The 27,614-nt window shown below is 43.8% G+C and overlaps 1 protein-coding gene across 1 annotated transcript; it reads right to left on the bottom strand.

The window, feature by feature from the left end:
• Positions 1-5,832: 5,832 nt before the first annotated feature.
• On the bottom strand, positions 5,833-20,438 carry LOC119231367 (histone H2A.V). The gene is made up of 5 exons (XM_037493145.2): positions 20,376-20,438; positions 13,786-13,863; positions 9,847-9,960; positions 7,097-7,226; positions 5,833-6,084 (listed from the first exon to the last, which is right to left on the bottom strand). Exons 1-5 carry the CDS (start codon positions 20,376-20,378, stop codon positions 6,023-6,025), a joined length of 387 nt encoding a protein of 128 aa, XP_037349042.1. The 5' UTR covers positions 20,379-20,438; the 3' UTR covers positions 5,833-6,022.
• Between the last annotated feature and the right edge of the window lie 7,176 nt (positions 20,439-27,614).

The following is a 27,614-nucleotide window of genomic DNA, read 5'->3' on the forward strand; positions in this document are numbered from 1 at the left end:
TTAAGATTGTTATTCTGAATCGTTGTGTATTTTGTTCTCTCTTTGTTCTTTCTATAAGTTTCTGGAATTGTTTTTCACTTTCAGGATAACCATCTTTTGTTCAGATGTTTCTTGTTTCATAGGCATGTGTGTTGCCTTATTTGCCTTTTTCTGATTGAGGCAGTCTTTAATATTTTTTTTTAATAATTTTTTTTTAAGATTTATTTATTTATACATGCACTGGGTACAGTCAGAAGCGCGGGAGGGTGAGAGAATTCACCAGAGCCAGAGTGGGGAGCAGAGCAGGCAGAAGGACCAAAGTACACGGCTGAGGGGAGCAGCGGGCGGCAGGAGAGGTCTGCGCGCCATGTGAGACCCTCGCCGGCGGCCGGGGATTGAACCAGCACTGCAGTGGCTGCGGGCAGCTTCTCAGCCCAGTGTTCAACCACTGCGCCACCAGGGGAGGCCCAGTCTTTAATATTTTTTAATGTATTTTTAAAAAATTCACACTCATCATCTTTGTCTTCCTCTTCCACTTTTATCCTGTCACTATAGCAGGGACCCTTTCTTTATACAGTGGGAAACTTTCAATCTGTCAGTGACATCCTTTTTTCATTTAGCTTTGCTGCTTCGTTACTGCAGGGCTGCTTTTCATTGTCACTTAACTTATTACACATCTTTGCTACATCTCTGGTAGAAATGCCAGGGTTTGTGAATTTTATCTTGAGGAGTAATTCTGAACCAAACAGGAAGAACCTAGATGGTAACCATTGGGGAGGTATTAGCATTCTTTTTATTCTCTCAGCTGGCAAATAATCCTTCATTTCCTAATCATAGCATACTTTAACCTGCTTTTGCCATTGCCTCAAAGTTAGACTTCTTTCCCAGATATCATCTTCTGAGAACATTTTGCAAAATTGACAGGAATCTAGTTTTTATGTCCCTCTCTGCATATCTGCACAGAGAAGACATAACTTCTTTTGGCATACTGACTTTCGGTTTCTTGCAATCACCTTTAATCATCTTGACTATGTTGCTCACTAATTTATTTATTTTTTAAAGATTTTATTTATTTATACAAGCACTGGGTACAGTCAGAAGCGTGGGAGGGTGAGAGAATTCACCAGAGCTAGAGCAGGGAACCCAGGCAGACTGACGATACACTGCTGAGGGGAGCAGGGGGCGCGGCAGGAGAGGTCTGTGTGCCATGTGGGCCCCTCGCCTGCGGCCAGGGATCGAACCGGCACTGCAGAGGCTCCCGGCAGCTTCACAGCCCAGTGCTCAACCGCTGTGCCACCGGGGAGGCCCTACTAATTTATTTTTTGTAATTAAAAGTTTTTGAGGTTGAAATTCACATAAAATTCACCATTATAACCATCTTAAAGTGTATAATTCAGGACTTTCAATATGTTCACGTTGTACAACCACCACTGCTAATTCCAGAATTTTTTTTTTTTGTCCCAAAGCCTAATTTAAACCTGGCAGCAATTGAAGGAGCGGGACGGGCAATTTTGGAGTTCAGACCATCTTGGTGGGGTAGAGATTTGCATCACCTCTTCTCCACTTCCTCCAGCATAAGCTAAGTTTACTGCTTCAAAGAACCCAAATTCCAGGACCTCTTCCTTGATGCTCCTCTACAGGGTAAGCAGGTGGTCTTCTTGATAGCCCAGAAGAGGGGAGGGGGCTGTCACCTGTACTGCCTGTTGTCAGATTTTCTGAACTGTGTGTATGTAATTGTGCACTCCCTTTTCTGAATATTCACTGTGCCAGGTCCACCCGTGACACTGTCTGGTCCTAGCTAGTTTGGCTGACTGGAATGACTGACACCCTGGTCACAACCACAACCACCTTTGCCTCTCCTCTTGCTGTTGCACTTCCACAAACCACCAACTTGTGCAAATATCCACATGTCCATCCTCAGTCACTGTGGATCTGGTGAAATTCTGGTGAGCAATTTTTTTTTTCCCTAGATGTACTTAGGGGACAAATTTCAAATATTGACTTACTCTGTACAGTGAAAAGATGAAGTTTTCAGGTATGGAATTTCCCCATCAGAGCACACAGGTCAGAAATTTGTACTTGCACAGAGCTATCAAGAACCACATCTGGAGATTTGCACTGGTACCCTTCCCTTTACTGACCTGTGCAATGATTGAGAGCTGGTCTATGTCTTTAAAAAAACAACTTCCCTCCTCTGAAATGCTATCATCTTACTATGTTGTGCCACTTACTGGAATTAAAGATAAAAATTTAAATGTCAGGGCCTCCCCTGGTGGTGCAGCAGTTGAGCATTGGGCTGCGAAGCTGCCCATAGCCTCTGTGGCACCGGTTCGATCCCTGGCCACTGGCAACGACAGACCTCTCCTGCAGCGCCCACTGCTCCCCTCTGCAGTGTGTTTTGCCAGTCTGCCTGTTCTGTTCCCCACTCTGGCTCTGGTGAATTCTCTCACCCTTCCGCGCTTCTGACTGTATCCAGTGCTTGTATAAATAAATAAATCTTAAAAAAAAAAAATTAAATATCAAGAGTTTTTTTTTAAAAGTTCAAACACTTTGAAAAGCTTTCTTTTATTATACACTGAGGTTATAGATGAAATATATCTGAGCCATACTTTAAAACAAACCAGAGGAAGGGGTGGCAGAGACATGCAAGACTGGACAATCTGTGCGGGCAGGCCATGAATACTTGGCCCAGTTACTACATTTTTCTGTTAGAAAACAAAAAAATATAATCCTGGGAACATAGGCAGTCAAATAACTACAAGACCAAAAGGTAATAGTAATTTGACACAATTACCTAGAAAACTGGTACAAGATCCTGTCCTGTTATTTTACTAAATAATTATTTTGGTTTCTGAAAACTAAAACTTCACATAGGAATAACTGTAGGTCTTCTCTCAATGTAACTTTTTCAAAATATATGCCAAGATATTTCAATCAGAATTAAAAAAAAATTATTTTTAAAGATTTATTTATGCATACAAGAACTGGGTACAGGCCAGAGTTGTGGGGAGAGGTGAGAGGATTCACCAGAGTGGGGAACAGGCAGATTGACTGAAACAGACTGCTGAGGGGAGCAGCGGGCGAGGCAAGAGAGATCTGCTGTGCCATGTGGGTAGCTCCCTGGTTGGGGATCCAACTCATGCTGCAGTGGCTGCAGATAGCTTCATAGGTCGTGTCTTAACCTCTTGTGCCACCAGGGAGGCCCAGAATTAAAAAATTTTAAATCCTGTCTTATAAATCAAAGAACAAAGTTCTTTATAAATTAATTCCACATGCAAAAGGAATAGCAAAATGTCACCTGTTGGTAAACCCTAATGAGATATAAATCTGGGCAATGATCACTAGTGGATGAAGTGGGTTGGCAGCATCCAAACCTACCATTTAGTTTTATTTATTTATTTTAAAAAGGTTTATTTATTATTTATACAAGCACTGGGTACAGTCAGAAGCGTGGGAGGGTGAGAGAATTCACCAGAGCCAGAGCGGGGAGCAGAACAGAGCAGGCAGATGGACGAAGTACACTGCTGAGGGGAGCAGCAGGCGGCAGGAGAGGTCTGCGCCATGTGGGACCCTCCTCGGTGGCCGGGGAGCATCGGGGGAACAAAGCGGCGCTGCAGAGGCTGCGGGCAGCTTTCCAACCCAGTGCTCAAGAGCTGTGCCACCAGGGAGGCCCCCTACCATTTAGTTTTAACATTAGAAAATGAGACAGGCAGGGACTAGGCGCTCTCTATGTGATACAACAGGAAGTATCACCTATGAACTATTTTTGTGAAACTGCAAAGTGGAACAAAAAATTAAAATCCCTCTAGACCTATTAAAGATACAAGGAAAAATTCAGATACTGTTAGAATGTACTTAGTAAAATCCACATTTAAGAGTAATTCTATATTACAAACTCAATTACTTCAAGAATATTTCAAGAAAAAAAGGAGGGAAACCCACAGGTAAGAAATTTAAGAGATTATCAACAAAATCAAAATTACAGATCCTGTCTAGACTGATTCAAAGAAACCAACTAAAGTGCGCCATGGTAGAAAGACATACTGATGACCACATGAAAATGCACCTGCACCTAGAAAGGGATTCAAATCAATACTACAATGGTCGTACAGGTGGGGATACAGGTAAAACAAAACTGACATCAGGATAAGTACTAAAGTTGGAGGATAAGTACACGGGTTCATTACACCATTCTCTTCATTTTTCTGTATATTTTTTTAAAGTTTGTTTTTTTTTTTTGAAAGATTTATTTATTTATTTATACAAGCACTGGGTGCAGTCAGAAGCGAGGGAGGGTGAGAGAATTCACCAGAGCCAGAGCAGGGAGCAGAACAGACAGACTGACGAAATACACTGCTGAGGGGAGCAGCGGGAGGCAGGAGAGGTCTGTGTGCCATGTGGTACTCTCGTCTGCGGCCGGGGATCGAACTGGCTCTGCAGAGGCTGCGGGCAGCTTCGCAAGCCAGCGCTCACCTGCTGCGCCACTGGAGAGGCCCTTCATTTTTCTGTATTTTTAAAAATATTTGTAATAAAGTAAGTTTTAAAAAAATGAGACTTGTTTTGCGTTGTTTTATAAAACATTAAAAACTTTCTTTTAAATTAAGACTTCCAGGCAGAAATAGAATTTTTTGATGGACCATTTAACACATTAATGCAAATCTCACAATTTTAAAAAGATAGTATTAATTACTAAATGCTACTTTTATCCTGTCATTTTCTATCAGATAAATGTTTTCTGGCAAATCATTTTAACTTTTGTTAGCTTCACGTTCCACACCTTATAGGAAATTGGGAGTAAAATTTTTTAATTAAGGAGTAGGGCCTCCCTGGTGGCACAAGGGGTTAAGTTTCAGCACTATCAAGCTTTCCATAGTCACTGTGGCATGAGTTCGATCCCTGGCTAGGGAGTTGACCCACATGGCACAGCAGACCTCTTCTGTCTTGCCCACTGCTCCCCTCAGCAGTGTATTTCAGTAGATCTGCTTGTTCTGCTCCCTACTCTGTCTCTGTGAATCCTCTTGTCCTGCCCCCACAACCGGGGGCCTACACCCCAGCTCTTGTATGGATAATAAACACATCTTAAAAAAAAAATCAAAGGGCCTCCCTGGTGTCGCAAGGGGTTAAGACGCAACCTATGAAGCTATCTGCAGCCTCTGCATCGCGGGTTTGATTCCTGGCTGGCCAGAGAGATACCCACATGGTGCAGCCGACCTCTCCTGTCTCGCCCGCTGCTCCCCTCAGCAGTGTATTTCAGTCTGCCTGTTCTGCTCCCCACTCTGTCTCTGGTGAATCCCCTCACCCCCCATACCTCTGGCCTATACCTCTGTTTTTGTGTGCATAAACTAATCTTTAAAAAAAATCAATATACTATATAAAAAAGTAGTACTACTAAAATATCTTCATCACTAAAGTGCTTGGCACAGGGACTGCCACATAGTAAGTACTCACTATGTAATAAATTATTTCTATTTCATTAATCTTAAATGCATGTTTTCATATTCTAACATTGCTGAAACTGGGATACACCTCAGAACTGATGGCCTATCATGGTATAATTGGCAATTTTTCTTTCTTTAATGGTATGTAACATAATGGTGCATACTACAAATGGACAGCATCTAAGATTCAATATACTACAGTACCAATCACAATAAAGCTATATCCCCAATTTCTGTTTTAAGATTATATATAGCTAATATGAAATCTAAAGAATCTAGTCTAAGCAAAATATTTCCAAACACATTATGAACAGAACAGTTTTGAGACAAATTATTTTTTAAAAAAATGGTTTATCAATTCCATTTTTGTATAAAACACATGGGAGAAACCTAGCCAATCAACACACAACTGTTGCCACAAGAAAAAGTACTTTTATCAAACTTCGAGTCTAAGAACGTACAAATGTTTCTTTTATCATGTCTACAGTAATGATCTATGCTTTTCCATTTAACTGTTTTTTAAAAATTCCACATATCCCCACTATTTCTTCTGTCTCAGTAACAGTACAATAATGGGGAAGAAGAGGGTTGGTTAAAACAACTCTCTAAGCAGTTTTCTGCTGTCCCTTCTTTCCAATCAGAGACTTGTGGATGTGAGGGATCACACCTAGAATAAAATGAAAAGAAACAGTATTATTAAAAACAAATCTAAGCTGGCTATATATTTTATAATGTCAATGTCTCAACCAAACAGCAATTATACAAAGACAGAAATTTACTTAAGTTCCTTTCACATTCTGATCCTGTTAAAGTATCTATAACTAAGTCCCTGCCCCCTTGCCCCCTTAGGGTCTGGACTCCCCTCCTAAAATTGCATGTAATATGATAAGCTTTAATTTTCTGTGTGTAGAAGAACTAGGGTGTAGGCCAGAGATGGGGGTGTGAGAGGATTCACCAGAGACAGAGTGGGGAGCAGAACAGGTGTATTGACTGAAATATGCTGCGAAGGGGAGCAGCGGGTGAGACAGGAGAGGCCTGCAGTGCCATATATGGGGTAGCTCCTTGGCTGGGGATCAAACTCAGGCTGTAGCGGAGACAGTGCTGAGACTGTGGCCTATGCCACAAACGCAAGAAACATACACACATACACACCACTGCCCACCCCCACCACCAAAAGCTGGGGCTTCGAGGAGACACAACATCTCCTTCCTAATGAAAGGTCTGTCTCCCTGGGGAGCTTGTAAAAAAAACCAAGCAAACAAAAAACATGTCTAGAATCTAACTTTGAGGGCTCCTTGGTGGCTGAAGGGGTTAAGACACAGCACTATGAAGCAATCTGCAGCCACTGCAGCATGAGTTCGATCCCCCAGCAGGGAGGTGACCCACATGGCACAGCAGACCTCTCCTGTCTTGCCCTCTGCTCCCCTCAGCAGTGTATTTCAGTAGATCTGCCTGTTCTGCTCCCCACTCTGTTTCTGGTGAATCCTCTCATCCCCCACACCTCTGGCCTGTACCCCAGTTCTTGTATGCATAAATAAAAATAAATATTTAAAAAAATACAAGAAGAATTTAAGTTGGTTTTTTTTTAAGTTGGCTTTTCAAATGCACTGGATCATTGTTCTGAAATATAAGTTAGAAAAGCCAAAAACAATCGAGACAGTAGAGGTAACAGTACATACCACCCCCAGCTATGGTAGCCTTGATGAGAGAATCCAATTCTTCGTCACCACGGATTGCAAGCTGCAAGTGACGTGGAGTGATCCGCTTCACTTTGAGGTCCTTGGAAGCATTACCTGCTAGCTCCAACACCTACAAAGCATTTGTGAGATAACACATCAAATCAGAGGCAAATGTTTTAAGGATTCAGGTGTAAACTTGCAATTATAGCTAAACAGATCATACAGTACATACAGATCATACAGTACATACAGCACCCCTGCCACTACCGTTAACATTAACACATTTTTCTTTTTCATAGTTCTATCTATAATGCTTTACAGAACTCTCCTTCCCTCATTTGGCCCTCTTACAGTAATTTTGTGTAACAGAGCTACAAAACTGAGCACCGCTATAGAAAGGACGGATAAAGAAAAACATCTAGAAAAACTGAACATCTAGAAAAATTACACTGTAATATACTCATGTAGTCTATTTTTGACCAGATTCTATTTAATATTTGCAGAAAAGTTTATATAATTTCTTATTCAGAGTTTTTAACATGATCATTGAACCCCATAAACTTATAGGCAATACGCTAATAGTCCTTTATTTCGCAATGGGAATTTCCTACTAAGAGGAATTTCAGCAGCAGTCTTTCTGCCCACGTGTGACAATGCAGGTACTTCTCTTCACCAACTTTCTCCTTCTGCAGGGCAGCAGCCTTCCTGCCTGCCCACGACCTGTACCCTGCCGGGGCTTCTCCTCACTGACCTCCCTCCGTGGAAGCAGCGCTCCTCAAGTGGCCTGCCTGCAACTATGTAGGCCTCTCTCAGCAAACCTGTGCCTTTTGGGGCAGCTCTTTCGGCCCACTTGTGTCTATGCAAGCATACTTCACTCTTCTGTCCCTTTTCTAATAAACCTGCTCTTTCAAATACATTAAAAAAAAAAAAAAAAAAAAAGATTTTCAAAGTCCCAGCTGGCCACAAAACTGAATTTTTAGTTTTTCTGTTGCTTTTGTACACTACAAAGGCACAATAAACCTTTTTGATACAAATACAAAAGTAACTCCCCATAGAGCCTTCTCTTAACCCTCAGTGTACAATCAAAGCAATTCACAAGCTTTCAAAACTATCAGTGCCCTACTCCATTCTCCCAAGGGACAGAGTGGGCTGGGGTGAGGCCCCATACTATTTTAAGTTCCCCAAGTGATTCTAATACAAAATCTAGGTTAAAAAGTGATGATCTCAACCTTAGATTTCTATATTTTCTTTACCTCGACTAATTATTAAAACTACAAACTTAAAAATTCTGGAAAATATGCTGACTAAATGCATGCGCATGCATGTTTACGTGGGCACGTATTCACAGGCGCACACACCTCTCTCTCTTATTCTCGCTTTCTGCAGTCAAAGTTCCCAAGGATAAACAAAATGGGTTTTTTAGATGGAACTTAAGAGATTCTGACCCTTGCTCATGCTTCCACTAGACTGAACAAAATGTTTTTGCCTTTCTGAAAATTCTGCAGCTAAATGAAAACTGGTGTTAAGACAGATAAGGAGGAAAGAGGTTCTCAAACAGTACCAAACTGCCAACATAAAATCCCTGGTTCATGACATAGCAAAGCTGAAACTATCTGTAATTCAATGTTAATTCTCCAACAGATACAAATGATTGGTGGGGTTAATGACATGACAGTAATGATAATTAATAAAAAAGATTAAACCTAAATCTTTCAGCCTGGTTTCCAACCACTTCTTTCTCCACCTGTTTCTACTAGGCTGGCTATCTCTACTTGGACTTACTTGTTACTCAATCTTCCCAGCTTGGAATGTAGTTAGGAAGAATTTGATGGCTTCCCATGTTTTCCTTAGGAGGGAAAGGGCTAGAGAAGTGATGACCCATGACAGAAGAATTAAGAACTCCTGCCCAAATAATTCATTGTTTTGAAAGGTTAAACTGCAAATACTGCACGGTATGCATATAATAACCACACAGAGAAACAGAAGACTTCGCTAAGTCTTCTACCAAATTTCCTCTCATCAAAATGCGTAATTTTTAAAATGTGTCATCATACTGGCAAACCTTTATCCAATCCCTTATCTACATTAGCTAAGAGGTTATGCTATAAATTCACAAATGTCACCTGATGATATACACACTTTAGAGTTTGCTTAATTTGTAGCAGTTTTAAATTATTTTATAATTTGTTAGGTCACTTAAAAACATGGATTTTTGAGCCTTGCTCATCTTTATTTTATTTTTTTTTTTTATAGAGGCATGTTTATTTATTTATTTATTTGTTTGTTTGTTTGTTCTGTTTACACATGCACTGGGTACAGTCAGAAGCGCGGGAGGGTGAGAGAATTCACCAGAGCCAGAACAGGGAGCAGAGCAGGCAGAAGAACCGAAGTACACTGCTGAGGGGAGCAGCGGGCGGCAGGAGAGGTCTGCGCGCCATGTGGGACCCTCCTCCGGTGGCCGGGGAGCAGCCGGGGATCGAACCGGCACTGCAGAGGCTGAGGGCAGCTTCGCAACCCAGCGCTCAACCGCTGCGCCACCGGGGAGGCCCCCTTGCTCATCTTTAAATATGAGTATACCAAGGTTCTTTTGACACTGGCACTGTGTTAAGGTTGGTAAGATGTATCTAAAACTGCCATTAATGAAAGCAATGACCATGTATCATTTTTTATTTCAAACACACATTCCATGGGTTTCAGTCTAGGACAGCTTTTGGATTCCCACATATTTACAGACATCTCTCCACACAAACCTCAGCAGTGAGGTACTCCAGAATCGCAGCACTGTACACTGCAGCAGTGGCACCAACCCTTCCATGACTTGTGGTGCGAGTCTTTAAGTGTCTATGGATACGGCCCACAGGAAACTGAAACAGAACATCCAAATGGGAATCACTGAAGAGTCTCAAGATGGCACTCCCGAGTGTAATCAAAGATTGGATAATATGACTAAAGTATAAAATAAAATACAATTTAGTTACATGTTTTAGAAGACAACCTATTCGCTAGTCAACAGTTCCTACATGCTATATCCTAGTAATCAGCCCCACCTATTCATGCCTGCTTTTACACTCCTGAAGGACACCTAAAAGTTAAAACCACAAACCAGTACTGGGTTTTAAGAATTTTTACATAATATGAAGTGTCATTTTAAAACGAAGAGAAATTATGCTGTCATCAACTGCACAGTCCATGTGGCCCAGTAAAGGTATACTGGCATCTAGTTAATTTGGTAAACAGCCTCCTGTGACTAAGCCCCCAACTCCCACCATCCTCCTTAGGCTGTAATTTCATTCTCTTTTCCTTAGTTTCAAGAGGTAACCTGAGCGTTTAGAAAAATCAACACTATTCTCTCATTGTGACTCTTTCTACTTTCTGAGAAAGGGTATTTCCTCATTTCAAAGGATCCTAATCCTATCTGTCTGTGTCCTTGACCCTCACTCTCTTTCTTCCAAGACCTTCCTCACCCCATCCCCTTAACTGGTTCCATCACTGCAACAGCTCCAAGTTCTTTCCCATTGATTCCTTTCCTTTTTGCATGCTTCACTTAAAACTTCTCCACATGTCTACGTTGACTGCTTCTAGTTATAGTCTAGATAGCGCTTTACCAAAGGCAACATTTAAAAGCAAATTCTGAAACCCTTACTTTCTTGTCATTTGTTTTCTTCCAATCTAAACTTGGCTTCTGTTACACACCCTTTTAAAAAAGCAGTAGTGATATTTAACGTGGCTAATAGCCACGTTAGTTTGCACTCTTGAGAAAAGGCATGTCTTTTTCTTTTTTTTGGGTTACATGCTTCCCCTAAGTAATTCTGAGCTCCCTAAAACAGGATCAATACCTTAACATCTCCCTACCTGCACCCCTGCATCCAGTGATTCGCATGCTGTCCAGCACATAGTAGTACCTTGAAAACCGTTTCTTTTCAGGCTGCAGAGTGTTTTCTGAGGGGTTCACCTATGTCCTTGTATGCATAGCACAAATTAACCAATTTTACATAAATAACCTCAAATCTCTTGGAAAGCCGGACTCAAATCTATAACTTTTGGCTATTTTCCAATACCAAATATTTTTGGTGCAAAGTCACCCCACTTAAAACTTATCTTAAACTTGCCCCTACTACAAACTCCTCTATCCCTTAGGTTCTGAACCTTTGACTTTCCTCAACAATGTACCTCTCCTCCTACTTTTTGCACACATGCCTGCTATTCCTTTTCATTTCACCCAGTCCAAGTATGCATTACACGTTATTCCTAAACCACTGTAATAGTTTTCATATATCTTCTATCTCCCACTTCATATAAATTCTTTTTTTTTAAAAAAGATTTATTTATTTATTTATTTATACAAGCACTGGGTACAGTCAGAAGCACGGGAGGGTGAGAGAATTCACCAGAGCCAGAGCGGGGAGCAGAGCAGGCAGAAGGGCCAAGGTACACTGCTGAGGGGAGCAGCGGGCGGCAGGAGAGGTCTGCGCGCCATGTGGGACCCTCCTCCGGTGGCCGGGCAGCAGCCGGGGATAGAACCGGTGCCGCAGAGGATGCGGGCAGCTTCGCAACCCAGCGCTCAACTGCTGCGCCACCGGGGAGGCCCACTTCATATAAATTCTAATTGATAATTACATGAAGCTCTAAAGTATAGAATGTGCCTATCAAGTTAAGGTCCCACCTTCCTTCCATCAGTACCACCTGGATTATGCCATCCTCTTGCTCAAAAACTTTCAATGGCTCACCACTGCCAAGAGAATAAAATCCAAACCTTACAGTTCAGCCTTCAGAGCATCTGGTTAAAAAATAGCTCACACATAGGTATTAATTATCACTCATTCAGAAAATTTTGAATCTGTGAGCTAAAGTTGCAACAATTCAATATACGAATATATGAAGCTTGAAACAGTATTCTGAACTTAATCTAGAAGGAAAGCTATTGGGGACATATTTAGAAGACTAAAAGTTCATTATTTTAACCAAAATTCTATCTCATCCTGAAAGTGAATGTACCATTACAAACACCTTCTTTAAAAAAAAAAACAACAAAAACTACAGGGTACTCACTTTAATATGACACAATTTATTTATTTATTTATTTTTTTTTTTGGGTGGGACCCTCGCCGGTGGCCGGGGATCAAACTGGCGCTGCAGAGGTTGCAGGCAGCCTTGCAACCCAGCGCTCAACCGCTGCGCCACCAGGGGAGGCCCCTCAATATGGCACAATTTAGAAGAGAAACAAAGGTAATTAAACTCTAGAAACTCTAGGAATAATAAATTTATTGTTTGGGGCATCCTTGGTGGTGCAAGGGGTTGAGCTGTCTGCAGCCTCTGCAGCACGAGTTCGATCCCTAGCTGGCCAGGGAGCTACCCACATGGTGCAGCCAACCTCTCCTGTCTCGCCTGCTGCTCCCCTCAGCAGTGTATTTCAGTCAGTCTTCCTGTTCTGTTCCCCACTCTGCCTCTGGTGAATCCTCTCACACTCCCCCACCTCTGGCCTGTACCCCAGTTCTTGTATGGATACAAGATAAATGGATAAATCTTTTAAATGGATAAATCTTTTGAAAAAATAAATTTAGTGTTGGCTGAGATCCAGCTGAAGAAGGAGGTAAATAAGGAGGTTTCTACCACGACTCATACAAAGCAGACTGCCTGCAAATCAAGGGGTGGTAGGTAAAGCACCAAGGAAGCAACTGCCTACAAGAGAAGCTCCCAAGAACATGCCCTCTACTGGAGAGATGAAGAAAGCTCATTGTTAAAGCCCAGCTACAGTGGCACTCATGAAATAAGATATTATCAGTAGTCCTCAACTTCTGATTTGCAAATCTCCCTTCTAGCACATAGTGTGAAAATTGCTCACGCCTTCAAAACAGATTTGCACTTCCATAGTGCAGCTATTGATGCTTTGCAGGAGGCAAGTGAGGTCTATCTGGTTGGCCTTTTTGAAGACACCAATCTGTGTGCTATCCATGCCAAAACTATAACAATTGTGCCGAAAGACATCCAGCTAGAGTGTCACAGTGAAGACCATGCTTAAGAATCCACTAGGTGGAAAACATTTCATTCTAAAAAAAACTTCTCCCTGTTACTGGTAATTTTGAACATTAGCTATTTCTTCCCCACGGGGTTTAAAGGCACCCAAGTATATGATTGCAAATGGAAAAATGGGGGACAGAAATCAGGTATTGACAGTTTTCCATTTTCATTTGTGTGTAAAATTTTAATATAAACGCAGAGACATAAAACATTAATGCAAGTCAAAATGTTCAATAAGTAAGTTTGGGCAATTCAACTTTACAACAATTATAAATAAACCTGTTAAATTTTTCTGGACCATGCCAACACTTGGATTTTTAAAAAACAAGTACATTTCTTATTGATGTCAACTAACTGATGTTTGTTGCATTTTTATCATATAGTAGATTCCATCCATTCACTGTAATTTTCTTAGCTGCATGTACATGTTTTTATTGTCTTCTGTGCTGTTCCTGTAACTTTGCTGTTAAAATACATTAAAAAAAAAAAGACAATAGATTTTAAGAGAGCAAAATGACTAAACTCATTTAAGATCTTTTCATAACTTGATCTTAATCTTAATAATCTTGTTACCAAGGTAGTACAAATACATTTTGGTAATTAATGAAACGTATGGATCATGAACACTAAAGAAAATAATTTAATGAACCAAACAACATGGATATATTTACCTGTAGTCCAGCTCTCTGTGAACGAGATACTGCTTTAGCCTTGGCCTTCCCACTGTCCTTTCCAGCTTTACCTCCAGCCTAGGTAGAAAATAAAACTTGAGATGAAGAGCTGAAAGACTATTTCAAAAATACTCAGGAATAAATACTTCTTCCAAATTTACTTTAGGTAGTTGAAAAGAATCTAGATGATCTCTTCCCTCAACTTTAAATATATATATATGTTATTATCACCTTTCCTTAATTTATATTAAAAAAATGACATCATACCATACATACTTAAAATAGGAGAGGTCCAAGAACTGGAAAACTTTCCCCAAATTTCAGACTAAACAATCTTAATAAGGTAAATATATCTTTTATATATATATTTATTTTTAGATTTATTTATTTATTTCTACAAGCACTGGGTACAGTCAGAAGCGCGGGAGGGTGAGAGAATTCACCAGAGCCAAAGCAGGGAGCAGAACAGGCAGACCGACGAAGTACACTGCTGAGGGGAGCAGTGGGCGCAGCAGTAGAGGTCTGTGCGCCAGGTGGGACCCTCGTCTGGTAGCTGGGGATCAAACCGGCGCTGCAGAGGCAGTGGGTAGCTTCGCAGCCCAGCACTCAACCGCTGCGCCACTGGGGAGGCCATACACACACACACACACACACACACACACACGCACACGCACGGGGTACAGTCAGAAGCATGGGAGGGTGAGAGAATTCACCAGAGCCAGAGCAGGGAGCAGAACAGGCAGACCGACGAAGTACACTGCTGAGGGGAGCAGCAGGCGCAGCAGGAGAGGTCTGTGCACCATGTGGGACCCTCACCTGCGGCTGGGGATCGAACCAGCGCTGCAGAGGCTGCAGGCAGCTTCGCAGCCCAGCACTCAACTGCTGCGCCACCAGGGGAGGCCCTATATATATATCTTTTTAAGATGTATTTATGCATACAAGAGCTTGGGTACAGGCCAAAGGTGCAGGAGAGGAGAGGATTCACCAGAGACAGGGAGGAGCAGAACAGGCAGATGTACTGAAATACACTGCTGAGGGGAACAACGGGTGACACAGGAGCGGTCTGCTGTGCCATGTGGGTTGCTCCCTGGCCCGCCAGGGACTAAACTCCTGCCAGGATTGAAATCAGTGCTGTGCTGCAGTAGCTGCGGATAGCTTCATAGTGCCTCAACTTAACCCCCACGCCACCAGGGAGGGCCTCTAACTTTTATGTTTGAGATATTTCACAATGAAGCAAATTTCTTAAAAATTTGTCTACATATCATTTTCACAGAAATATTCAGAACTTTAGTTTTTCTGTAGAAAAAGAAAAGCATGTTACCAAAAACCCAACCAACCAAAAACCCTTAAAAAATTTAAACAGGGCCTCCCTGGTGGCACAGGCGGTTGAGCACAGCGCTGTGAAGCTGTCTCCAGCCTCTACAGTGCCGGTTTGATCCCCGCCAGTCAGTGAGGGTCCAACATAGTGCAGCAGACCTCCACTGTCGCGCCCACTGCTCCCCTCAGCAGTGTATTTCGTCAGTCTGCCTGTTCTGTTCCCCGCTATGTCTCTGGTGAAGCTTCTCACCCTCTCGCGCATCTGGCCTGTGCCCCGGTTCTTGTATAAATAAATAAATCTTTAAAAAAAATAATAATAATTTAGGGCTGCCCTGGTGGCGCAGCAGTTGAGCACTGGGTTGCGAAGCTGCCCACAGCCTCTGGGTTGTGAAGCTGCCCACAGCAGCACCGGTTCGATCCCAGGCCCCCGGGTGAGGGTCCCACATGGCGCGCAGACCTTTCCTGCCACCTGCTGCTCCCCTTAGCAGTGTACTTCGTCAGTCTGCCTGTTCTGCTTTCTGCTCTGGCTCTGGTGAATTCTCTCACCCTCTGGCACTTCTGACTATACACAGTGCTTGAATAAATAAATCTTAAAAAAAAAAAAAAATTCAAACAGGTGAGCCTCCCTGGTGTACAAGGAGCTAAGTAAGACGCAGCACTATGAAGCCGTACGCAGCTGCAGCAGCAAGAGTTCGATCCCCGGCCAAGGAGGTGACCCAGAGAGTCCAGCAGACCTCCCCTATCTTGCCTGCTGCTCCCCTCAGCAGTGTATTTCAGTAGATCTGAGTGTTCTGCTCACCATTCAGTCTCTGGTGAATCCTGTCACCCCCCACATCTCTGGCCTGTACCCCAGCTCTTGTATGCATGAATAAATCGTAAAAAAAAAAAAAAAAAAAAAAAAAATTAAACAGGGCCTCCCCGGTGGCATAGGGGTTAAGTGTCAGCACTATCACCACTATGGTCTGAGTTCCAACCCCAGCGAGGGAGCTAATCCACATGGCACAACAGAACTCTCCTGTCTCACCTTCTGCTCCCCTTAGCAGTGTATTTCAGTAAATCCAACTTTTCCTCTTCCCACTGTCTCTGGTGAATCTTCTCAGCCCTGGCCTACACCCTAGTTCTTCAATGCATAAATAAATAAAATAATTCTTAAAAAAAAAAAAAAATTAAACAGGGCCTCCCTGGTGGCCCAAGGGATTAAGCACTGCACTATGAAGCAATCTGCAGCTTCTGCAGCGCGAGTTCGATCCCCGGCCGGCCGGCCAGGAAGAAACCCACATGGCAAGGCAGACCTCTCCTGTCTTGCCTGCTGCTCCCCTCAGCAGTGTATTTCAGATAATCTGCCTGTTCTGTTCCCCACTCTTTCTCTGGTGGATCTTCTCACACCCCGACCCCCCAGCATCTCTGGCCTGTACCCCAGCTCTTGTATGCATAAATAAATAAATCTTTAAAAAAAAAAATTAAACAGAGAATTACCATATGATCCAGTAATTCCTCTTTGGGTACATACCCGAAAAATTAAAAGCAGGGATTCTACAGGTATTTGTGCACTCATGTCCATAATAGCATTGTTTTTTAAAATTTTTCTTTTATTTATATATTTTTTAATCATTGTTCATTTTTAAACTGTTTCCTTTTCCCCGCCCCCTCAGGTGTAGTCCCCACAGTATTTCCTTCACCAATGCACCATCACCTCAGTCCCCTGTGCTCCTCCCTCCCTCCCCTCTTCCCCTGCAGGATGTCTCTGGTTTATAATTGTCTATCTGCTTTTGTTTTGTTGTGTTTTGTATTGTTATTATTTTTTCCCTTAATAGCTTATCTGGTTCCCTATAATCCTCCTATAAGTGAAACCATCCGATATTTTTCTTTTTCCTTCTGACTTATTACTCTGAGCATAATTCCTTCCAGCTCCAACCATGAGGCTGATAATGGCATGAGTTTATATTTTTTGATTGCTGAATAGGATTCCATTATGTATATATACCACATCTTCGTGATCCAGTGCAGGGGGTGAGAGGATTCACCAGAGACAGAGTGAAGAGCAGAACAGAGAGAATGACTGAAATACACTGCCAAAGGGAGGAGTGGTAGAGACAGAAGAGGTTTGCTGTGCTTTGTGGGCTAGCCCCCTGGCCCTGGGGATGGAACTTGTGCTGTAGTGGCTGTGGATAGCTTCATAGTGCTGAGACTTAACCCTTGTGCCACCAGGGAGGCCCCTTTATAAGTTTTATACATAAGTTTATATATACGTTTATAAACAAATGCTTACATATACATTTATAAACAAATGTTTATAAACAAACATTTTATGATTCTGCTTACATGAGGTACCAAGCCCAATTCAGAGATGGTGTTTGCCAGAGGCTGGGAAGGGGAAATGGAATGGAATGAGAATTACTGTTTAATGGGTGCAGTTTCAGTTTGAGAAGAAGAAAAAGTTCTGCAGATGACTGGCAGGGATGACTGTATATTATTGTACTTAATGTCACTGTAAAAAAAGTCTAAAATAGCAAATCTCACGTTTGGGAAAAAAATTTCAGGTGTATACTGAAGTAGTTAAATACTACTTTCAACTAATAGAAATACTTTAAAAATATGTTTAATGTTCACTAATAGAATATGGTATATAAATGCAAGGGAATATTATGCAGCCATTTCAATGAGTTACAGAAATGTGTAGATAAAGAACACACACAAAACATTTCCATGTGAAAAAGGCAAAGTACATGCAACTAGTTAAAAAAAAAATCAGTTTATAAGATTGGATCACCGTCTGCAACTCTATATTTTTAAATTAGAGGATAATTTAAAATGGTATATTCCCTTTATAATGCTATCCTGAAAAACTTAAAGCTAAAAATCAACTGCTTTAGTTCCCAATTGCATGCTTTAGTTGATTTAATGTTCATCTTTCAAAACCATAAAATAAAAGCCTAAGAATGAATTAATATGTTTTTTTAAAAAGATTTATTCAATTATGCATACAAGAGCTGGGGTGCTGGCCAGGGGGGTGTGTGTGTGGGGGGGAAGGATTCACCAGAGACAGAGTGGGGAACAGAACAGGTGAATGGACTGAAATACACTGCTGAGGGGAGCAGTGGGTGAGACAGGAGAGGTCTGCTGTGCCATGTGGGCTAGCTCCCTGGTCGGGATCCAACCAACTCCTGTTGCACTGGCTGCAGATAGTTTCACAGTGCTGAGACTTACTCCCTTGCACCACCAGGGAGCCTCCAATATGTTTTTTTATATTTAACATTTTAGCAAGAGACTGATTTAAGGATAAGAGAGAACTGAGAATCTCTAGATTACTATCAGGATGCCTCATCTAGATTACTATCAGGATGCCTCATGTATTTTAATACTTCCTGATGATAAGTTTATATAAGATATTGCATACTTTTTTTTTTTAACTTCTGGGTCAGCTCAAGTAACAATATATTCTCACCTCTTCCCCAAATAAAGAAATCTTTACAGTCCTATCTGGTCTACTACAAAACACTTAAAAACCTCTCAACTAGGGCATGAATCTAAAATTCTAATCACTGTCTATCACTGGATTTGGAAAATAACAATTGAAAAACAGTTGTCAATTAAAAGGCACCAAAGGCGGGCCTCCCCTGGTGGCATAGATATTGAGCGCTGGGCTGCGAAGCTGCCAGCAGCCTCTGCAGCGCCAGTTGGATCCCCGGCCACCGGAGGAGGGTCCCACATGGCGCGCAGACCTCTCCTGCCGCCCGCTGCTCCCCTCAGCAGTGTACTTTGGTCCTTCTGCCTGCTCTGCTCCCCGCTCTGGCTCTGGTGAATTCTCTCACCCTCCCGCGCTTCTGACTGTACTCAGTGCTTGTATAAATAAACAAGCAAATCTTTAAAAAAAAAACAAAAACAAACTTTTATGGTATCAAACTTGTGAAATAAAACTGTGAAATATGTGAATAATTACTTTTTCCTTTTTTAAAAAATTTTACACTATTCTTTTTTTGAACAATGTATGCTTTCTCCTCTCAGGTGTAGTTTCTGTAAAATTCCCACCACCAATTCACCCGTGCACCATCCCCAATACTTTCTCATTACCCTCTCAAACTCAGTGACTTTTGCATATTCATTTTAGCACAGATGCTGACTGAAAAACAAAGCAAAAGCAATATAATATTTTTAATTCTCAGAAGTGAATTACTATTGAGCTGGGTTAAGCTGATTGAAAATATCCCTAATGGAGAGATGTGGAGTACATTTCATTCAAAAAGACTCGAAAACTGGATACCAAGACATTTTCCCATAGTTTAACCGACGCGGTCGCTTATTCTCAATTTAAAATCTCAAAAACAAGACTGACAACTCAATGCCTCCAGTATTTTTAGCGTATGCTAATGCTATGTATTTTTAGCTACCAGCGAAGGGACACCAAAGATACCGAAAGTCCTCGAGTCACGTCTTTTCTTTCATCGAGGTTTCGATCAACGGGGTTTTTCTCATAACGATGGAAAAAAAAAAATCCTCCCCAGGGACACGAGCTAAGCGAGGTTACCGGAGGGTCTGTTTTGTTTACAGTGGTCTCACTTAGCTCGAAGTCTCCCAGAACCTCTCTCCAGGACTTGGCAGCACATCGCCGAGACCGAGCGAGCAACACCTCAAGACCAGCAAGGATCAGGACAATCGTGAGCTGAGCAAGGTGCCCGACCGCGGAAACGAGGAAACGGAACCGTCCCTCAGCCGCCGCGGGTCCGCTCGCCACAAAGCGCGGCACAACCACCACACCCCGCAGGGTGCAGGGTGCAGGTCGCGAGCCATTGCCCAGAGGTGCGTCCCAGTCTGAAGACGCGAGAATTTCACAGTAAACAGGACTCCCGTCCTCTCAGGGGCTGCGCCGCTCCAGTTCCCGCGCAGCGCCGCGGCGGGCAGCCCGACCGCGGAGGACCGCGGCTCCGCGACTCCGGCGGGGCACGGTTACTCTTCCCAACTCTCCAACCAACTCAAGTTTTCTCCGCTTAGGTTTTCAAAGAGCCGCACTTTTCTTACCGATTTGCATTTCAGGAGGAAACCACGTACAATCTAAGACCGAAAGTCGGTCGCTGGGGCGGGGAAGCGCGGCCGTGAGGGAGGGCCGCCACCGCCTGGGCGCCCGGGCGGGCGAGGCCGAGACTTCGGGTAGCGCCGCCTGCAGCCCGCCCACCCGCCGCCGCCACCCGCCCGCTGCCCGCCCGCCTCAACAGGTAGCGGCGCGGCCCAACCACCGCCGCCCTCCCGCTGTCTCACGCCCGCCCCGCCGCCCTCACCATGGTCTCGGCCGCTCCCGCCCTCGCTCCTGCCGAGCCGCCGCTACCGCCGCCGCCGCCGCTCCCGCAGCACCGACCGCCGACGCCGCCACCGGAGCCCGGACAATAACCGGGACCCGCCTCGCGCCGCCCCGACCAATGCCTGCTCGCCTTGTTGGTTTGAACCCTGGCGGCTGCCCAATTGCGCGCCTTCTTCTAGATGGCTCCGCCCCCAGAACCTCCTCCTAACGGCTGTTTGTTTTTGCACACGGCACGCGGAGGCGGGGCCTCCAACCCCAACACCGACGCGCCTGTGCGCGGGTGGGGTGGGTCGCCTTGCAGCTCTCCGCCTGTCTCCTCCGCCTGAACAGGACGAATGAAGCGACTGGCCAATGAGGGCAGACAGTTGGCGTGAGTTAGCCAATGAGAACATCGCCCGCGAGCAGGGAAGGCGGGCCTCCAGGAACGACAGCGGGATTAGCCAATGTGTGGGGTCATGGGAGGTGGCGGCGACTTTCCCGCGCGTTCTCTGTGCAGTCTTTCCAGTGCTGTGAATTGTCTGGGAAGAAAACGGTTTTGAGTGTCGCTACTCTCGGCGCATTTGCACAGATTCCGAGGGGCTGCTCTTGGTAGCCGGGCTTGCGTCACGCGGGCGCTGTTCCCGCGCCGGCGGTGCTTTCTCCTTGCCTCGCCGCCTGCCTGCCGGTGGTGGTATCCGAACTGGGGCCACGTTAACTGTCGCTGCGCTGTGGAAGGGCGGGCTCGAGGCGCGGGGCTGAAGGCAGGGAGCGTGTCTCCATGGCTGGGAGGCCCGCCGGCGGCGCTTCACCCCACTTCTGAAGCCAGGGCCCACCTGTCAGCTACCCCCCGACCTACCTTTCTGGTCACACAGCCGGTGATCAAACACCAGGTCTAGGCCAGGGCTTGTTCTAGTACATTGCATCTTCACGCTGTTCCTCTGCAGCATTTCTTTCTAACCTCTCGGGCCAGCATTTCAAGCGCGGGGAAACCATCTTTCACCATGGAGATTTCTCCCCAAGTGGGGTTCACCCGGGCTGGCATTTCACAAATGTGTCACCAAATCCTGTACCCAAATGGAATTGAATTGGAGATTGGTAGACCCCATCAGAGAAAGGGTGTTGAGGATGCGAATCTTTAAGGAAAGGGAATTCGAGGACAGGAAGGGGATGAAGTTCCAAATAAGAGTTTGGGAAAATACGGTGAAGCTGCAGATGAGTGTGAGGAAAGGAGGTCCAGTGAGACTGGAAGACTTGGAGCATTGCCCAGGTTAATCAAAATCCTGAAAATTAAATAGGTAAGAGTTTGCAGCATTGAAAAAAGATAAACACATGCAATTTGCAGCAACATGGATGGAGCTGGAAGGGATCATGCTCAGCGAAATAAGCCAGAAAGAAAAAGAAAAATTCCGGATGGTTTCACTCATAGCAGGAATCTAGAAAACTTAAAAAAGGGACCAGGAAAAAGAATAATTATAAGAAAGAAAAAATCAAAATCAACAAACAACTATGAACCAGAGACACTCTATGGGGGTTGGGGGTGCGGGGAAAGGAGGGCTTGGGGTCAAAATAAGGGGGTTGTAATTGCATGGGGAATATAAAAAATAAAATTTAAATATAAATAAATAAATCAATAAATAAATAGGTAAGAGTTTGGAGTTAACTCAGTAAGCAATGACTGTTGTTAATCCCTGCCCCTACTTTTATGTGTCTGGACTTGGTGTGTCTTTAGACTTCATTAGGTAGAACCGGTCACCAAAGCATCAATCTGTGAGTTACTCCTTCAACATTATCACTGAATACCTACTGTTTACATACAACAGTACTCCATACTGGTAATTCAGTGGTTAATGAACAGACATATTCCTGCCCTAAAGATCTTCCACAGCAGGAATCAGGTGGGTTTTTAAAATTTTTTTAAAGATTTATTTATTCATGCATACAAGAACTGGGGTATAGGCCAGAGGTGCGGGGGGTTAGAGGATTCACCAGAGACAGAACGGGGAACAGAACAGGCAGATTGACTGAAATACATTGCTGAGGGGAGCAGCAGGCAAGACAGAAGTCTGCTGCGCCATGTGAGCAGCTTCCTGGCGGAGGATCAAACTTGTGCTGCAGAGGCTACAGATAGCTTCACAGTGCTGTGCTTAACCCCTTGTGCTACCAGGGAGGACCTAGAAGTCAGATGTTAAGCAAACACACAAATGTGTCTGACACTAATAGTGCAAGTGCCTGAAAAGAAAATAACAGGGTGCTTGGAGAAGAAGCAAGAAGCATGTATCTTAGCACGGGCAGTGTTCCGCTAAGAAAAGCAAGTATAAAGGCCCTTGGAGTGAGAATTGGCACTGTTAAGGGACCATAAGGAGACTAGTGTGGCTACTGAATTCCAAACATCCCTCTGACCACATTTTTTTCCCCGGAACATCTTGAATCAGCCATATCCATTGCCACTGCTTTAGTTTAGTCTGTTATTTCTCTCCTGGATGACTGCAAAAGCCTGCTAACTAATGTTCTATCCTCTTCCACCTCAGTCTACCCTCTTTCTAAAATACAAATCTTACCGTCATTTTCTTTCAACCTTATTGACTTTAGGGCAAGGTCCAAAACTAAACCTATGCATGGCACAGAAGGCCCTGTTCATCTCATTTATTTCTTCTTCCTACCACACTCTGACTGCATCTTGCCTTTGCACTTACTTTTGGCAAAACAGTCTTTTATCTCAGCTTCTCCTTTGCTAACTTTTAATCATCCTTAATGAGTCAATATAGAATCTGTTATAGGGCAGGAAGAGGGGCTCCCCAGACCCTGCAAACCTGCCTGCTCTAAATAGTTTCTGCCATCTGCCGCATCAACACAAAAACATATGAGACTTTAATGAAAAGGAACTTTAATACATTTAGTAAACAATACAGGAAAGGCAAGAATATAGTTTCTAAATCAAGCACCCACAGTTACCCGTCCCCTCGTGGGTAAAAGTCCACTCAAACAGGATTGGCCCAGAGCAAGGCCCCAAAGTCTGCCACAAGTCTAAAGCAACTTCCAGTGGGGACCCACAGAAAAGGGTCAGAAACGACCAGACAAGTCCAGGGGGAAAAGAGCAAAATCAAAATCATGATAAAAGTTGCCATTGTCACCTCCCCATGGGTCTCTCACCCACATCTGTGTCACCCAGTTCACGACCAAAGGGCAAGCGGAGTCTCTCGGCTCCATGTGCCTCCTCCAGGTTTCCTTGTGGCTCTCCATCCTGCTTCCTTACTTCCTCGGTCTCCTCTGCAGCTTCTTCTCCTTGCTCAGCTCCACCCTCCTTTGGGTGGTGCAGGGAACCTGGAACTTCCCGTTATCCCGGGCACCAACCTGTTATACAACCACTTTCTAAATAACATTTTCCCTCAACAATCCTAATTTGTATAAACTGCCCTGCAACACCCAGTGTATTTTGGTATAATTTCTTCTTTTTTTAAAATTCTTTTTTAAAATTTATATATATTTTACACATAGTTCATACACATAGCTTTCTCCCTCCCTCCCCCAGGTGTAGTTCCCATAGAATTTCCCTTACCAATTCACCCATGAACCATCACCACAGTCCCCTATGCTCTACCCTCTCTCTCTCTGATCTCCCTCCCTCCTCCTCCCTTGCAGGATGTCTCTGGTTTATAATTGTTTGTTTGTTTTTGTTTTGTTTTGTTTTGTATTATTATAATTTTTCCCCTGATGTCTTATTTGGTTCCCATATAGTCCTATGAGTGAAACCATAGATATTTTTCTTTTTCCTTCTGACTTATTTCACTGAGCATAATTCCATCTAGCTCCATCCATGTCGCTGTGAATGACAGTTTATCTTTTTTTGATTGCTGAATAATATTCCATTGTGTGTGTGTATATATATATATATATATATATATATACCACATCTTCTTGATGCAGTCATCTGTTTTTGGGCACTTGGGTTGTTGCCAGATTTTATTTGGTATACTTTCTTTTTTTTTTTAAAAGATTTATTATTTATGCATACAAGACTAGGATACAGGCCAGAGATGTGGGAAGGGGGGTGAGAGGATCACCAGAGACGGAGTGGGGAACAGAACAGGCAGACTGACTGAAATACACTGCTGAGGGGAGCAGCGGGGGAGGCAGGAGAGGTCTGCTGCGCCATGTGGATTGCTCCCTGGCCGGCCAGGGGATCGAACTTGTGCTGCTGAGGCTGCGGATTGCTTCATAGTACAGTGCTTAACCTCTTGCGCCACCTGGGAGGCCCAGAACTCTATTTTTTTTAAAGATTTATTTATTTATTTTTATACAAGCACTGGGTACAGTCAGAAGCGCAGGAGGGTGAGAGAATTCACCAGAGCCAAAGCAGGGAACAGAACAGGCAGTCTGATGAAATACACTGCTGAGGGGAGCAGCAGTCGTGGCAGGAGAGGTCTGCGTGCCATGTGGGACCCTTGCCTGCAGCCGGGGATCGAACCCACACTGCAGAGGCTGTGGGCAGCTTTGCAGCCCAGCGCTCAACTGCTGCACCACCAGGGGAGGCCCAAATTCTATTTTTTTTTAAGACTTATTTATGCATGAAAAAGCTGGTGTATAGACCAGAGGTGTGTGTGGGCGAATGGTGAGAGGATTTACCAGAGACAGAGTGGGGAGCAGAACAGGTGGATTGACTGAAATACACAGCTGAAGGGAGCAGCGGGCGAGTCAGGAGAGGTCTGCTGAGTCATGTGGGTAGATCCCTGGCTGGGGATGGACTCGTGCTATAGTGGCTGTGGATAGCTTCATAGGTTGTGTCTTAACCCCTTGCACCACCAGGGAGGCCCTAGATGTTAACTTCTTCTTTTTTTTAAATATTTATTTATTTATGCATATAAGAATGGGGTACAGGCCAGAGGTGCGGGAGTTGAGAGGATTCACCAGAGATAGAGTGGGGAACAGAACAGGCAGATTGACTGAAATACACTGCTGAGGGGTGTAGCGGGCGAGTCAAGAGAGGTCTGCTGTGCCATGTGGGTTGCTCCCTGGCCAGGGATCAAACTCGTGCGGCAGTGGCTGCCGTTAGCTTCACAGGTTGCATCCCAACCCCTTGTGCCACCAAGGAGGCCCCCTAAATGTTAATTTCTTAATGGGAAACTCACTTGCTCACCCACTACTCCCCACCCCTTAGCCTTTATGTTACTGATTCGGGTTGTGATACAAATGGAGTTAGGTTGAAAGAAACTGTTTTCATCACAGAAAATAGTAATCTGTTCACTGATTTATATATCCTGTTTAAAAATGAAAGAAATATATTGAGACTCACAGACCAAACTAACAGGACAGAAGTTTTCTGGCATCTGTAAACAGAGAAAGTGCCTGTAAAGTTTTTTTTAAGATTTATTTTTTATTTATGCATACGAGAAAAGGGGTATAGGCCAGAGGTATGGGGTTGGGAGGGTGGTGAGAGGATTCTCCAGAGATAGAGTGGGGAGCAGAACAGGTGGATCTACTGAAATACACTGCTGAGGGGAGCAGTGGGAAAGGTGGGAGAGGTCTGCTGAGTCATGTGTGTTAGTTGTCTGGCTGGAGCCAGGGATGGCGATCGCTTGATAGCGGTGAGACTTTAACCCCCTGTACCATCAAGGAGGCCCCATCTGTAAAGATTTTTATAATGCAAGTGTGTTAGTGTCAAAGTCTAGTTTCCAGTGTACTAGGATTACAGAGAAGGTAGTATGGGCTTATAAAGAAACCAGTCTGACCATGGAATTTAGGTATTAACACTATCAATGATAAACTATCATACATGAGCAAATAATTCAACTCTGCTGAGTTTTTCTTTTTAACTTTTTAAAGAGATTTTATTTTTATTTATACAAGAACTGGGTTACAGGCCAGAAGCACAGGAGGGTAAGAGGATTCACCAGAGGCAGAGCTGGAGCAGAACAGGCAGACTGACTGAAATACACTGCTGAGGGGAGCAGTGGGTGAGACAGGAGAGGTTTGCTGCACCATGTGGGTATCTCCCTGGCTGGCTGGGATCGAACCCACACTGTAGAGGCTGCGGACATCTTCACAGTGCTGCACTCAACCCGATGTGCCACCAGGGAGGCCCTGAATTTAACCCATTGTTAAGAGACAATGTAATAGGGCCTCCCTGCTGGCATAGGGGTTAAGTCTCAGCACTATCATGGCTGTGGCCTGAGTTTGATCCCCCTGGCCAGGGAGCTAACGCACATGGTGCAGCAGACCTCTCCTGTCTTGCCTACTGCTACCCTTAGCAGTGTGTTTTAGTAGAACTGCCTGTTCTGCCTCCCACTTTATCTCTGGTGAATCCTCTCACACATACCCCACCTCTGGCCTACTACACCCCAGTTCTTGTATGCATAAAAAAAAGATACGATACAATAGTTCTCGGTATCAGTATCACCTAGAACCTATTAGAAATGCAGATTCTGGGGGCCTCCTTGGTGGTGCAAGGGGTTAAACATAGCAGTATGAAGCTATCCACAGCGTCTGCAGCACCCCACCTCTGACGTGTACCCCAGCTCCTATATGCATAAATAAATAAATCTTAAAAAAAAAGAGAAGCATATTCTAACCCCCAACAGAAATGGGATTTTTTGATGCCCCTCTAGGTGATTCTGGTGCACACTATAATTTGAGAACCTCTGGTATATATAAGTAATAGGTATTTCAAAAGTCCATTTCAAATCCAAAATACCTGTTCTCTTAGCTCCTGAGAGATCATTGCTCAGTGATCTCATCTCAGGAACTGTACTCTGCCAAAAGTTGATGCATCGCTCAAGTTGACATCCCTTTTCAAGGAGAAGCCTACCTCCAGTGACTTGTGGCTGTAGAATAACAGTGCCCAGCACTTTTCCCTGACCTTGAGCAACTCTGAAAGGCTGTTCAATCTCCAGAGTTTCCTGTGGTCTGACTAGCACTGATTTGCTTGAATTGTAATGCAATACTAATCCTGCTTTCTTCATTTCTTGTAGTAATGTTGCCAGAGCATTACACAGTAATGCAAATCCCATGTTACAGTCTATTTCCTGGGAAACCTGAGCTAAGACATGACTTTTCTTCTTGTCAATTTTTTTTCACATTTTTGATCAATATTTTATTTATAACATAATTAACAGCGTTTATCCACTTGACTTGGAGTTGGGAAAAGACAACCAGAACAATGATACACACTTAATTATTGTTATACCACGATCGATCAGTGTTCTTCAGAATATTCTTAGGGAAACATTTTCTGAATTGTGTTACT

This window comes from Talpa occidentalis, unplaced genomic scaffold, assembly GCF_014898055.3.
Source record: "Talpa occidentalis isolate TD23 unplaced genomic scaffold, MPIMG_talOcc4v2.1 talOcc4.10, whole genome shotgun sequence".
NCBI lineage: Eukaryota > Metazoa > Chordata > Mammalia > Eulipotyphla > Talpidae > Talpa > Talpa occidentalis.

What these genes read in the sequence shown, in the direction of transcription:
- LOC119231367 (XM_037493145.2), bottom strand. An exon ending in CACAGAGAGCTGGACTACAG is followed by an intron (nt 9,961 to 13,785) that starts GTAAATATATCC and finishes GTTCTGTTTCAG; the next exon opens with TTTCCTGTGGGCCGTATCCA. An exon ending in TGGAGTACCTCACTGCTGAG is followed by an intron (nt 7,227 to 9,846) that starts GTTTGTGTGGAG and finishes AATGCTTTGTAG; the next exon opens with GTGTTGGAGCTAGCAGGTAA.